This window comes from Bos javanicus, chromosome 27, assembly GCF_032452875.1.
Source record: "Bos javanicus breed banteng chromosome 27, ARS-OSU_banteng_1.0, whole genome shotgun sequence".
NCBI lineage: Eukaryota > Metazoa > Chordata > Mammalia > Artiodactyla > Bovidae > Bos > Bos javanicus.
Genome location: NC_083894.1, coordinates 36,110,789 through 36,124,966, shown reverse-complemented (window position 1 = coordinate 36,124,966; position 14,178 = coordinate 36,110,789). Strand labels below are relative to the sequence as shown.

The 14,178-nt window shown below is 47.2% G+C and overlaps 1 protein-coding gene across 1 annotated transcript in view; it reads left to right on the top strand.

The window, feature by feature from the left end:
* The window catches only part of SFRP1 (secreted frizzled related protein 1), a 43,533-nt gene extending 39,734 nt beyond the window's left edge, over window positions 1-3,799 (top strand). Inside the window, exon 3 of the mRNA XM_061404561.1 lies at window positions 381-3,799. Within this exon, the coding sequence (XP_061260545.1) occupies window positions 381-703 (323 nt within the window). The 3' untranslated portion in view covers window positions 704-3,799. The remainder of the gene's footprint in view (window positions 1-380) is intronic.
* Window positions 3,800-14,178: the final 10,379 nt, after the last annotated feature.

Here is a 14,178-nt window from a genome sequence, read left to right as displayed (position 1 = left end):
CCTTGGTCCTTATCTGTAGAATAGATACATACAGCCTCCCTCTTTGAGGTGCTCTTTGCTTTTTATTTCTCCTGCTCTTCAGCCCCCAGGTGGGTTGTGGTTGCGGATAAAAAGCCGTGTGTGTTTTTTTTTTTAATTGGAGGATAATTGCTTTACAATGTCATGTTAGTTTCTGCTGTACGACCAAGTGAATCGGCTATATGTGTACATGTATCCCCTCCCTCTGGGACCTCCCTCCCCCCAGCCCCATCCCACCCCTGGAGGTCATCTCAGAGCCCTGAGCTGAGCCCCCCGTGCTATCCAGCAGCTCCCCACTAGCTTTTTGAAAAGCCGTGTTCTAAAACTCTCTCCTCTTCCCCTCCCTGCCCTCGCCCCTCTAGCCCTGAGGATGAAAATCAAAGAAGTGAAAAAGGAAAACGGCGACAAGAAGATTGTCCCCAAGAAGAAGAAGCCCCTGAAGCTGGGGCCCATCAAGAAGAAGGAGCTGAAGAAGCTGGTCCTATACCTGAAGAACGGGGCCGACTGCCCCTGCCACCAGCTGGACAACCTCAGCCACCACTTCCTCATCATGGGCCGCAAGGTCAAGAGCCAGTACCTGCTGACCGCCATCCACAAGTGGGACAAGAAAAACAAGGAGTTCAAGACCTTCATGAAGAAGATGAAGAATCACGAGTGTCCCACTTTCCAGTCGGTCTTCAAGTGATTCTTGGGAGGTGGGGGCGGGTTGGGGAGGGAGCCTGGGGTGAGGGGAGGGGTGAGGGCTGAGCGGACGCCCCTGGACCCCCGGTGGTTCCCCCTCCACCCCCTTTGCTCCTTCGCGGTGGAGGGCGGCGTAACCCAGTTGTTTTGCAGCATCCATGACCCTCCTGCCTTCCCCAGGCTCCAGCCCCTCCACAGGTAGAGCCGATATTTAAAGCCGCACGCCCAGGTGAGAAACCCACTTAGATTAGGAAGCTTCTCAAGACCCACACGTGGAGCAGCACATCCCCGGGGGGGAAAGGGAGATACAGGCTTGCCGGGTCCACCGGCGACAGAGTCACTAAAAAAGGCAACGCTGCCGGCCCAGAAGGGGGCTGGCGGCCAGAGCTGGCGAGGGCAGCAGCGCCAGCTTCCGCCACGCTCTCCGTGTCACTGCACACCGTTTATGGACCTACCAGCTAGTCTGTGCCTTTGGAACTAGAAGATTCTAACTCTTGGCAAAATGCTTTCCGTTCCAGAGGAATTTTCTCTTTCTGTCCATTGTTCAGACAGAAACAAACACACCACCACACTCGCCATGAAGATCAGCTCCAGAGAGTGACCGGTGCGGGGAGGGGGAGCTTGAGAAATAGCCCAAGGGAGTGCAGTGCCTGGTCCCCCGCTCCGTGTGGTCCTTGAGACGGACCAGCCTGTCTCGGATGCCCTGGAGGTGGTTACCATCAGACCCTGCCATGATCTCGCCTCCTGACACGTGGAGGGCAGCACAGGCCTGCCTTGGGTGACAGAGGTGGTGACTCATAGACTGGGAAGGCAATTGTTAGTGGTTTTCAAAAAAAAAAAAAACAGTTAAAGAAGAAAAACAGAAAAAAGAAAATTTAGAACAGTCCAGCAAATTGCTAGTCTAGGGCGAACTGTCATTGGGTGAAGAGCTTGTTGATCTAATTCCCTTGTTTATTTCACATTGTTTTAAAGCAACCAACAGACCCACTGACTCTTCAAGGTTTTTTTGTTTGTTTGTTTAAAAAAGTCTCCATGGAGCATTTGGAAAGGTGTGGCAAGATGGGGGACTCTGCATGCCTTTGAGGTCACTTTCTAGCTGAGCAGCTGTCTTTCTGGGTATTTTCTGTGGGAGGTGGATTCTCCTAAGCATAGCTGTGGTTCTCCTTCCTGAGGGGTTCTGGGTCACCCTGGGCCCAACACCACGCTAATTTAAACTCACAGTGTGCCCCACTCCCATCTTTCTTGTGACGAATGGATTCCTTTGAACTTGATTGCCTAGAGATCAGAGACAGTCAGAATAGCCTGGCTGCCTGTCCTCCTGCACTTAACAAAATATTTTGTTTTCATTTCTGCAGAGGGAAAGTTAAGCTACAAAGGTCCCCATTCCAAGGAGGGAATTTAGAAAGCAAAGCAACTGCGGTTTTTCCCCGAGGGCCCTAAGATAATTCTCACAGCCGTTGTGTTAATAAGGGATGTACATAAACCCATTCATGGAAGCAACTTGACTCCTCTTGTTCAATGTATAGGAAGTAATTCCCCCCCCCAAAAAAAAATTAATGTTAATTTCTTCCTCACGTTGGATTCTTAATTCTCTGTAACACCTTGAGGACTTTCGTGATTGTCCCTCTGGGTGAATCTGATGCTGCAGTGGAACTTGGACTCATCAACCCCGTGGCTCCTTCTGTTAACTTCCTAAAGTACAGTCTGAAAACCAGCCTGCCAACCTTGTTACCTACTTGAGGGTTATCCTGACCTAATGAACCCCTGGCAATTAGTGATCCATTGTTTAATACATTTTTTTATTCTCTCTGACCTTTAATCATAAAGTGTTGGGGATTGTATGTGATTTGCCTGTAATTTTGGATGATTTAAAAAAAAAATGTGTGTATATATATATTAGTGAATTAGAAATATCCTCCTTTCCTATTGTCAACTGAAATTCAGAGCAATTCATGAAAGCCTAGATCTGGGTCTTAGTTTTGATTAATTAACCCAAAAGCTCAGTGTTCTTATGTATCTGCTTGTTTGGACAGAGGGTGTCATGTCACAGGGCCTCTTCAGGGTGGGGGCCTTAGGAAAGCTTCGCGTGGGGCACAGCGGTTACTCTAGAAAGGTTATCAGTGAATAGGTAGACTCTAAATGGGAATTCTCAGGTAGGAAGTGGTGTTTTCAGATGAGAGTTCAGAATACATTGGAAATGTGAATTGCAGCTGCAGGTTTTACCCTGGCCACAGAGCCCCAGGCCTGAGGTTCCCTGTGGACATGGGACAGCCTGGGCTGTGACCCGTCAGCCAGTTTAGGGTGAAGGGAGGCTCTGGGTCCAGAGCTGCAGTGGATCACAAACCATTGTTTTTCTCAACAAAGGATATGCTGGAACCAACTTGGAGATTCGTGGGCTTGCTCACTCCTTTCCAGAAGAGCAATGTAGGTGACTTGGTAATCATTGCTAGTGCAACGATTGTCTTCATAAATCATCAGGGTGATTTAACATCATCATCTTGGGTGGAATCCAGTGAGGTCATGGGCAAAACTCAGCTAAATCTAAAATAAGACAGAAAGTGAGGTGAGAATTCCAAGAATATTTTATTTGTAGAGCATCCTGTGTCACCCTTGGCTTTGGGTGGCTGTGAATTAGCACCAAGGGCTCCCTAAGGCATCTCGTCTGTAAATGACAGAGACCATTGTGCAAACCTAGAATCTGTCTTTTTCAGCAGACTCCAAGTACCCAGTTGCTGTGCCGTAAGTGTGTGGATGTCTTGGGCTTAGGAGCTCTGTTTTAGAAAAGGTTCCCCTGGAACAACGTGCTGGTCCCCTGACCTGTCACCAGCAGATACATAGGACACAGACGAGATTCCTATTTCCTCTAGTTCCTCCGTGTAGCACCCCTCTTATAGAACCTAAATCTCTTATAAATGCTTTGAATACTGTGAAAATGTTTTACATTCCATTTCATTTGTGTGTGTTTTTTTAAACTGCATTTTACCAGATGTTTTGATGTTATCACTTATGTTAATAGTAATTCCCATATGTGTTCATTTTATTTTCATGCTTTTCCTGCCATGTATCAATATTCACTTGACTAAAATCACTCAATTAATCAGTGGTAACGTGCATGGTGACTTCTTCCCCGCCGCGATGGCACACCGTTTGCCCTCCGCCCTCCTCCGCCACACACATATCCCTTCTCTTCAGTTTTTCCAGGGATGTTTTCTGGCCCCCACTCAATACTTTTCAAACGGTAATGGGGCATGGTGGGATGGCAGAGTACCTGGGGGCCCCAAGGCACCAGCACCCCATCCCATGTATACCAACCACCTGCTCCCCTGAATCACTTCCAGAAGTTTCTCCCGGCTGTGTGCTCCAGATCAGAGAGAAGGTTAAATACTTGCTCTCCAAGAATGTGTTTTTCAACCCTGCCTGAGTTTCTTTTCTATGTTTTTGGTTTCAGATGCTCTTTCCCCTCCAGAAATTCGATGTTAAAATTCCAACTAAGATTTGAAAACTCTTTGGTATCTGGAGTGAGCCTTAGAGGAAACCATATCTTCCCTGTTAACAGATGAGACGCTCAGATGGGAGATGGCTAAGTTTTCTCAGAGAGTTTGGGGCTTCCAGGTCACTGGTGTTGCTGGAACCAGACCCAGTCCTGGGGGAACGAGGTCTGAATCAGAAGGTCTGGGTTCTCCCTCTGGACCCAGGCGGTGCACTTGACAAAGCCCAGCTTGTCTCCTCTAGGCTACAGGTTTCTTGCCTAAGGAGTTCTTTGGTGTGACTTTGTATTCTGTGAGCAATGACAGTGATAACTTCAAATTGTTTCCTGGTTAACAAGGCACTTCCAAACCTCAGACAACTGGCAGTTTTGTCCAGAAGTGAACAAATTCTCCCAAGTGACCCCCAGGCCACACCTAAGCACAGAGACACATCTTTAAGGCTTGGTATGAAGACTCAAAAAATTCCATTGAGTTGTGCTCTAGTAGCAAAGATTTTCCCATACGTACGCCAGTCTGACCAAGGAAAAGACTGACATTTCCTTTTTGTTCCCCTCTGGCTGATACAGAAAATCTCTTAAGCTGGGTGTGGGTGTCAATGTCATCCCAGTGGAACCCCACCACTATGATCCATACATTCTCATTGCTCTTGTGAATATTTAAAAATCAGATCACCAGAAAGATGGTGAAGTGTGTGTACAAAGGCATTCTAGCTTCAGCAGCTGGTGTTGTCCTGGAGTTTGGGGTGTATAAGGGTCAGGACTGCTTGAGCCTCATGTCTAAAAGATGCTCTAACACCAAGAAGAGCAGCTTTGCCCTCAGGGTGCATAGCACTCACACCTCTTGAAGGATCATACAGGTGCTTTTCAACTTGGGCTGAAAGAGATCAAGGATCAACATGTTATCCAAGGTAGGTGGGTCATCTAAGGCAATGATGAAGCCAGAAGTGCTAGCAATTCAGTTTCTCTCCTGAGAAAGAGAAATCTGTACCAACCATCCTACAGTACTCAGAGGAAATAAGGAGACTCATTCTTAAGTCTTAGCGTGTGTCACCGAGGGGAGCTTGCTAACGTGTGATTTCTGCTGTCCAGTCCCAGAAATTTAGATTCGGGAGGTTTTCCCTGAGGCCTTAGGATCTCAGCTTTGAACTCGTGATCCAGGTTTACCAGACGCCAGCAGTCCACGGGATCGTTCTTTCCATAACATCCTGTAGGACATAAGTGGCTTGGGGTTGAGAGGTGGACAGTTATTGTGGCATCTCCTTTCCCTACCTACAGGGCTTCCCAGGTGGGGCAATGGTAAAGGCAGGAGACAGGAGTTTAATCCCTGGGTCAGGAAGATGCCCTGGAGTAGGAAACGGCAACCCGCTCCAGTATTCTTGCCTGGAAAACTCCATGGACAGAGGAGCCTAGTAGGCTACAGTTGCAAAGTGTTCAAGGGGACTGAACGCACACGGCATCCCTCCTTTTTCCTACTCACACGCTTCGGATTGCTTCGGCACAGTCTGAAGTTCTTTTCTTATTAGGTATTAATCAAAAGAGGTACATCAGGGAGGGGATGAACCTGCTGCTGCTGCTGCTGCTAAGTCGTTTCAGTCCTAACTCTTTCCTTTACTGCGGGTACATCAGGCTCTCCAAGAGGGCTTCTCAAAACTCTACTGTGCATGTGAATCACCTGGAGACTGCGTTAAAATGTAGGTTCTGATTGGACAGATATGAAGCCGGTTGGAGTTCTGCATTTCTGATTGGCTCCAGAGTGAGGGGCGGAGCTGACGCTGCTGGTCCTGGGAGGCTCCAAGCTACACGGAGAAGGGCCGCCCGCTCAGCAGAGTCCTGGCTTCCAGCGGTACTAATGCCATCTTTTGGGTCAGGACTCAAACTATTAACCAAACTTTGGGATGGAAAGAAAAACTGCAGGAGTCGCAGTTAGAAGCTCAAAGCTACGAGCCCATTCTCTCCGTCCACTCAGAGTTCACTTTTGTCTTAGCTTTCTAGGGGGTGATTCTTTTCCCCCAAAGTCCTTTCCTTTAAAAAAAAAAAATTGCTCAGCAAACTATAAGCCATCCTGCCTCTGCTCTTTAACCAACCTTCCCCCACTCCTCATCCCCCACCAGGCCCGGCCCAGTGCGGGGGCCTTGGAGTTCACCTCCAGCTGGTGTTCCCCTCCATTGCCCAACAGTATCAGGATTTGAGAACAGAACGGGAACCTTCCATGTTGGGATGCTCACATCTGCGCAGCTTCAAGCTCAGGTTATGGAAGAGGCCACGAAAAGAGGGGTGGAGGTGGGGGGATGAAGTGTTTGGAGGGGAAATCCCACCTCTTTGATAAATTGAGGCCAGCCTGCCCAACAGGGCTGATTTAGTGGGGGACCAGGCGTGAGGAATTTCTGTCAGTGAAGGCCCAGGAAGGCTGCTCTTTGTAGGTTTGGGGAAGATGGGTACCAGAACAGGCTGCAAATAGAAGCCCAGAGCGCCTGTGTCTTTATACATCTGTGGACTATTTAGATAAGTGGAGGCTGTACTTAATCACTGAGAAAGTTGTTTGCTTAAATAAAGGGAGGGAAAGTTGCATGTGTGCGTTTAAGGGGAGGGAAGGAGGAGGTGGGAGGTAGGAGACAGGATCCAGCAATTTTTCCACAGCTGAAACCCCACCACGTGGTTTAAATTAGGATGACCTTCCCATCACCTGAGCTGGTGGATGGGGCAGGGGTGAAGGATTCTGAAATCTCATGGCCCTGCCCTCCGGCATTTCAGCAGAGCTCTGCTGTAGGCATCCATGAGCTACAAGGACTGGTTTTACCATCTCTCTTCCCTGGATTTCCCGAGTCCCGAGCTCTGAAACAGCACGCTCCAGGAGCCTAGCAGTCCATCAGCCAGCCAGGTGGAATCCTGGGCTGGAGGCTGCTCTGAGATTCCCTGGAAGTCAGGACTTAAATAAAGTCATCAAACCTCAGAACGGCATACTGCTGCTGCTAAGTCACTTCAGTCATGTCTGACTCTGTGGGACCCCATAGACGGCAGCCCACCAGGCTCCCCCATCCCTGGGGTTCTCCAGGCAAGAACACTGGAGTGGGTTGCCATTTCCTTCTCCAATGCAGGAAAGTGAAAAGTAAAAGTGAAGTCGCTCAGTCGTGTCCGACTCTTCTCGACCCCATGGACTGCAGCCTACCAGGCTCCTCCATCCATGGGATTTTCCAGGCAAGAGTACTGGAGTGTGGTGCCATTGCCTTCTCCGAGAACTGCATACTAGATTTCCTTAAAAAGAGAGAGGGTGAGAATTAGAAAGAAGAGGATACCCCATCTTGAACACAGTCCCACCTCTGTTGTACCTTTTAACAATTCACACCAACCGTCACCATCACTCTTTGTACCTGGGAAAAGATTGGGAGTAGAAGGTAGTTTAAGGGTCTCAGTTTCCATTTTTGCCCTCGAGTCCCCCAGAGAGTTTGTGCAGATCTGGGTAATTTAGCCTCTTTGCTTAGAAGATTGAGCCCATTGTCTGAAGGAATAAAGGCATCGTATGCCAGAACTCAAGTGTGTATTTCACAGTGTGGCCCAGAGACAGCCAGGCGTGGGTTCCCCAGAATTAACTGGATTCCTTGGGGGTCATCACTCCCTCCCAAGGATGGCAGCAGAGGCCACTGGGAATCCAGCGCTGGCTGCCCATCCTGGCAGGTTACTCAGTGAGATCTAGCAGCAGTATGTCCCCCCCCCCCGACCCCGCCCCTGCACAGCAAATCAGACCCTGGGCTGGGCCAGGCTTGGGGGAGACCCCCAAGGCCCCTGCAGAAGGGGAAGTGGAGGAGAAAGAGGCAACTTGGAGATGGTTAGAGGAAAATTGAACCCCAGCCTGTGATGCTCAGTTAAGTCCGACTCTTTGCGACCCCACTGACTGTAGCCCACCAGGCTCCTCTGTCCGTGGAATTCTCCAGGCAAGAATACTGGAGTGGGTAGCCATTCTCTGCTCCAGGGCATCTTCCTGACCCAGGGATTGAACCCAGGTCTCAGCATTGCAGGCAGATTCTTTGCTGTCTGAGCCGCCAGGGGCACCCCTAGCTTCCTAGAGCTTCCCAGCTCTGCCATTGGCTCACGGACCCCTGCCACATGTAATCTCTCAGTGCCCTCCCGTAACTCCCTCGTGCTCCCTCCATCCTTTCAGATGCCGCCTCTCTGCAGGCTGTTTAAGATGTGGAGGTGGAGAGGGATGATGAAGGCATCCCCCGATGGAGAACACACAGGGACAGTTGAGGTAGACAGCAAGACCCAAACACTTGCTTTTACTTCCCTTTAATGCATTGGAAGGAAAGAACTCACCTTTAAAACCCTAGGAACTAGCTTCACTGTGTTGTGAATCTTGAAAAGTAGGACAGCGGTGGCTTTTGTCAGGCCTCTAGCAAAATATTCAATAATTGCAACTTAGACCCTCCTCCCCTGTGATCCTACCTCCAGTCTTGAGCCAGAGAGCCCAGCTCTGCCTTGGGGATCATTCTTCTCTGGGTCTGAACATTTGCTATCAGGATTCCACTGAACCTACAGCAGGCCCAGAGAAATCCTCCTTCTTTTCTGACTCACTGTCTCCTCCCTGCCTGGTAGATAGAAATGTAATTTTTTTCGAGAGAGAGATTTCAGCTGCAGGGGAAAGAGATCCAGCTTGAAGTCAAGTCAAATGAAATTCATGTGTTTCAAAAGCACCCCGGCCCCACCCCCTCTACACACACAGAGTCACACATGTGCCCGGGGAGGGTCACAGCTCCATCCCAGGAGGACGGTTTTTTCAAAGTGCAAACAGCTCCGGGTCTCAATTTGTTGTTCTTGTTTCTGTAATCACTGTGATGTGTTGGGATGATTGTGAGTGGCGTTGGGAATGTTTGTTCTCATGTAATTGCTTGTTTCCTACTGAAATTTCCATGTCAGACCCTTTCATTGTTCTCGTTATCGCTTGCCTCCTATTCTGCCTGCCCGCCTGCCAGGGAGGCCGTCTGGGTGCTGCTGGTATTGTTGGTAGTTGGTATTGTTGGTATCGATTATGCAGCCGGGTGTCCCCCTCCCTGCCCCCCGCCCAGGCAGGCTGTCAGGCGGCTCTCACCCACCAGCTACAGGATGTAGGGCTGTGAGCTCCTGCTCTGTCTTGCCCACCTGGGGTCCCAGATGCTGGGCCAAACGTGGGGACCAAGGAGACGTGACCAAGGCCTGGCTTATTTCCTGATTTGGGATTAAGCTAAATGCACCCCCACCCCAAGTATTTCAGAGGAATGTGACGCCTGTGTTTCTTACTGTGTACTTAACTCATTAAAATGTTGATTTACGAGGGATAGGTGATGTACAAACCTCAGGGCCTCTATTCAAAGCCAGCCATTTTTTTTTTTTTTTTCATATGACCTTTTGTGAGGAGGGTAGGTGGGAAGAAGGAATGGAAGGTCTTGACTTTGAATCGGGAAGCGGCGTGCCATCAGGAATGAAACTTGGATCAGAGGCAAAGAATTCCTCCTTTTGGAATTGACCAGGTCTCTATTGGACAAGCCTTGTGTTTCCAGACCTGATCAGAACCACCTGGATTTTCTTATGGCCCAGTCACTGTCCAGGCAGCACGAAACATTTGAACTTGACCTATGCTGGAAACAAGCCAGAGTCCATGAAAAGAGAGGCCAGCATCTGTTCACAGGAATAAACACTTATCCACAAGAACACTCAGAACTCTGGGATGGACATTTCATGCTTGTCTCTTCCCTCCTTCATCTGAAACTCCGGAGACCACTTCCCACGGACACTGATTTACTCCTCCAAGAAGCCCAACCGTTCCAGGAGTTTAGAGTGCATTTTCTTATGGGTTACACATACAACATATGTGGAATAAGGCAAAAAGATGATGACTTATTATAAATTTAGCCGATGGAGAGGGTTTGGAGAAAAAGGAACCCTCCTACACTTGGTGGGAATGTAAATTGGTGCAGCCACTATGGATTACAGTATAAAGGTTCCTTAAAAAAGTAAAAATAGAACTAACAAATGACCCAGCAATCCTACTCCTGGACATATATTCAGAGAAAACTCTAATTCAAAAGGACACATGTATCCCAGTGTTCATAGCAGTGCTATTTACAATAGTTGGAACATGGAAGCAACCTAGATGTCTATCAGCAAATGAGTGAATAAAGAAAATGTGATAATACATACAATGGAATACTACTCAACCATGAAGGAAGGAAATATTGCCATTTGCAATAACATGGACAGACCTAGAGATTATCACACTAAGTGAAGTAAGTCAGAAAGAGAAAGACAAATACCGTATGATATCATTTATAGTGGAATCTAAAGTATGATACAAATGAACTTGTTTATAAAACAGAAACAGACTCCCAGACATAGAGAACAAACTTGTGGTTACAGAAGGGGTAAGGAGGTAGGGGAGGGATAAATTAAGAGTTTGAGATTAACAGATACAAGTATATGCAGACTAGATAAACAACCAGATTCTACTGTATAGCACAGGGAACTACATTCAACATACTGTAATAAATCATAGTGGAAAGTAATAGGAAAAAATAATGTATGTATGGATAACTGAATCATTTTGCTGTACAGGACTTCCCTAGTGGCTCAACGGTAAAGAATCTGCATGCAATGAGGGAGACCTTGGTTCAATCCCTGGGTCGGGAAAATCCCCTGGAGGAGGGCATGGCAACCTGCTCCAGTATTCTTGCCTGGAGAATCCCATGGACAGAGGAGCCTGGTGAATTGCAGTTCATGGGGTCGCAAACAGTCGGACGTGACTGAGCAGCTAAGCACAGCACAGCACATAACTGAATAACTTCGCAGAATCTAACACAACATTATAAATCAACAATAATTTGATCAAAATGAAATCAGCCAGGCGTGCCTTCTCGGGCCACCAAACCTCTTTAGGAAGCCATGGGCTTTTGTCTGCTTCTTATTTCCTTCAGTGGAAGAACTTGAACATAATAAGCCCTGAGCTGGTGTGTGGAGAACACATCTCTTTTCAGGGTGTGTATGGATGGGGTGTGTGTGTGTGTGTGTAGTGTCAGAGTGTGCAGGAGTTGGTGTTGGGATGTGTGTGCTTGCACTGGTGTTGGTGTCTGTGTGTGTGAGGTGGTTACACTATCAGGCCTGGGGGCGGGTCCCCCCTCACAGACCCCTCTTCTGCTAGTGTCTGCCATACCTGATGTATAATGGGGTGTTAAATTGTGCAGTGCCAAGCCTGTCTCATATGAGTCCCTCTTGTTACTGGAATGTCTTTTAAACCCTTTAGCATGTTTGTAGGCATGTGAGGTGTGCTCATGTAATATACATTGTACCTTATATTACACGTTATAATACATAAGATACCTGCATGATGGTAGTTCTGGGTCAACCCCTCCACAGTATTGCCAGTACTCGGGCAACTTGTGTTCATGGTTTAGAAAGAGAATGGGTGGAACAGCTGGACTTCTGAATCAGCAGATGGGACCCTATATGGGGTCCCCCAGAAGAAAGGAGAGTTACTCAGAGGGAGTGCTTCTTCACCTCCTGGGGCACCATTGGCTTGAAGCTAGTTCTATTAAACTAGCTTTGCTTTTTTTCCATTATGAGAGGAAAGTGGTGAATTCATGCCAGTAGATTGGAATGTATTAAAGGTTGGTCTGGCTTCACAGAAAGTGTCCATCAGTTGCTGACATACCAAGGAAATTAGGGGAAAGCTGGCTTTCCAGTGTTTCTTTGGCAGAGGACCCAGCAACTGACACCGAACAGAGTTAGGACTCATAAAGCGCAGAGCCAGGACATTCACGCTGAGCTCTTTCTTCAAAGATGCTTTCAGCTGCTTATCTTTCAGAGCCATTAAATGTCCGCATTTGGCTCACTCCCCTGGGAACCCTTTATTGATTTTTTAGAAGGATCCCATCTGATGATACAAGTAATAGAGATCTGAACCAGCCAGAAAGCCTGGGATGTTTTCTCCTAAGTAAGTGGCTTGTTTTGGATCTTACATGTGAAGTTAATTCTTTAGAATTTCATGCTGTACAACTTGAAAATGCATACTCATAAGGCACACACACAAAAAAAAAACAAAAAACCCCAGCATCAAAACAAAACCCAACCAGCAACAACAAAACAAAGAAGCCCAAAACCAAACTCCTAAGTTTAACACAGGTCTGCAAAAAAGAAAAAGAAAAGAAGGATATCTTAGAACTTCATGCAAATTCTGACGTGGGAAACAACGGAAAGAGAAGGTCCGCTCCTGTCCTGGTCCGCGTCTGCTTGTTGGGGCTGCTCTGAGATCTGGGACACATGTCAGCACAGGGTATTATCTTGTTCTCTCCCTGAAAGACATCTTGAGAAGAGCCATGGTATTGCAATTGGCTAAAATCCTCTTCTTATAGGAAACCAAAGGGAGAAAAATGAATGAGTTGGATTACGTCAAAATTTTAAACTTCTGTGCACCAAAGGACATAGCAGAGTGAAAAGGCAGCCCATGGAATGGAAGAGTTTGCAAATCATACACAGGGTAAGAGGTTAAGACCTAGAGTATATACAGAACTCTGACAACTCAACAACAAAACAAAGAACCTTAGTAAGAAATGTGCAAGGGATTGAATAGTCATTTCTCTCTCCAAAGAGATATTCAAATAAGCACATGCAAAGATTCTCAACATCACCATTATCATTAGGAAAATGCAAATCAAAACTACAAGCGGGGGTGGGGGGGTGGTGGTTGTGGAAAATAATATGGCAGTTTCTCAAAAAATGAAAAGTAAATTGCCATGTGATTCATGCAATTCCATTTGCGGGTGTACACTCAAAAGAGCAGAAGGTAAGGTCTTGAACAGATATTGGTGCACTCATGCTCACAGCAGCGTTATCCACAAAAGCCAAAAGGGAGATAAGTGGATAAACAAAGCATGGTGTATCCATACAATGGAATATTTTCAGCCTTTAAAAGGAAGGAAATTCTGACACATGCTCCAACATCAATGAAACTTGAGGATATTATGTGAAGTGAAATAACAGAGGAACAGAGTGTGAGTCATTCACTTGTGTCCGACTCTTTGCAACCCCAGGACTGTAGCCCCCCAGGCTCCTTGGTCCATGGAATTTTCCAGGCGCGAATACTGGAGTGGGTTGCCACTTCCTTCTCCAGGGGATCTTCCCAACCCAGGGTTGGAACCCAGGTCTCCTGCATTGTAGGCAGATGCTTTACTGTCTGAGCCACAAACTAACCACAAAATAACAAGTGCCGTGTGATTCCATTTAGAGGAGATCTGTAGATTAGTCAAGTTCACAGAGACAGAAAGCAGAATGGTGGCTGCTGGGGGCCAGGGGCCAGGAAAGTGGAGAGTTGTTTCACAGGTACAGAGTTTTAAGTTTGTCAGATGAAAAGGGAACAAAGTGAGTGTACTCAACCCGCCTGAACTCTACACTTAAAAATAGTTAAGATGGTAAACTTTGGGAATAGACTGGTGGTTGCCAAGGAGGATGAGGGGAGGGGAGGGATAGGGTGGGAGTCTGGGATTTGCAGACGCAAACTGTTATATACAGGATGGATGAACGACAAAGTCCGGTGGTATCGCATAGGGAACTATATACAGTATCCTGTAATAAACTCTAATGGAAAAGGATTTGGAAAAGAATGTATATATGTGTATAACTGAGTCACATTGCTGGACAGCAGAAATGAATGCAATGTTGGACATCAACTATACTTCTATAAAAAATTTAAAAAAAAAGATGGTCAGTTTTGGTATGTATATTTACCACATTTAAAAATAGTTTAAAAAAACTACTGTTCCATCTCTCCTGAGCGTTTCTAGGACAAAGGGGGGCTTCCAGAGCCCAGGAAGACGTGAGTTGGAAGCTACGGGTGCAGCCGCCCCATATTTCTGAATTCCTTGCACATTTTCGTGGCCTCTTTCATGGAAGAAAGTCTCCCGGGGTGCTTTTTCCACCCCCTCTGCTCACTGCACTGGGGATTACAAGAGGAAAACAGCTCCGCCCAAAGT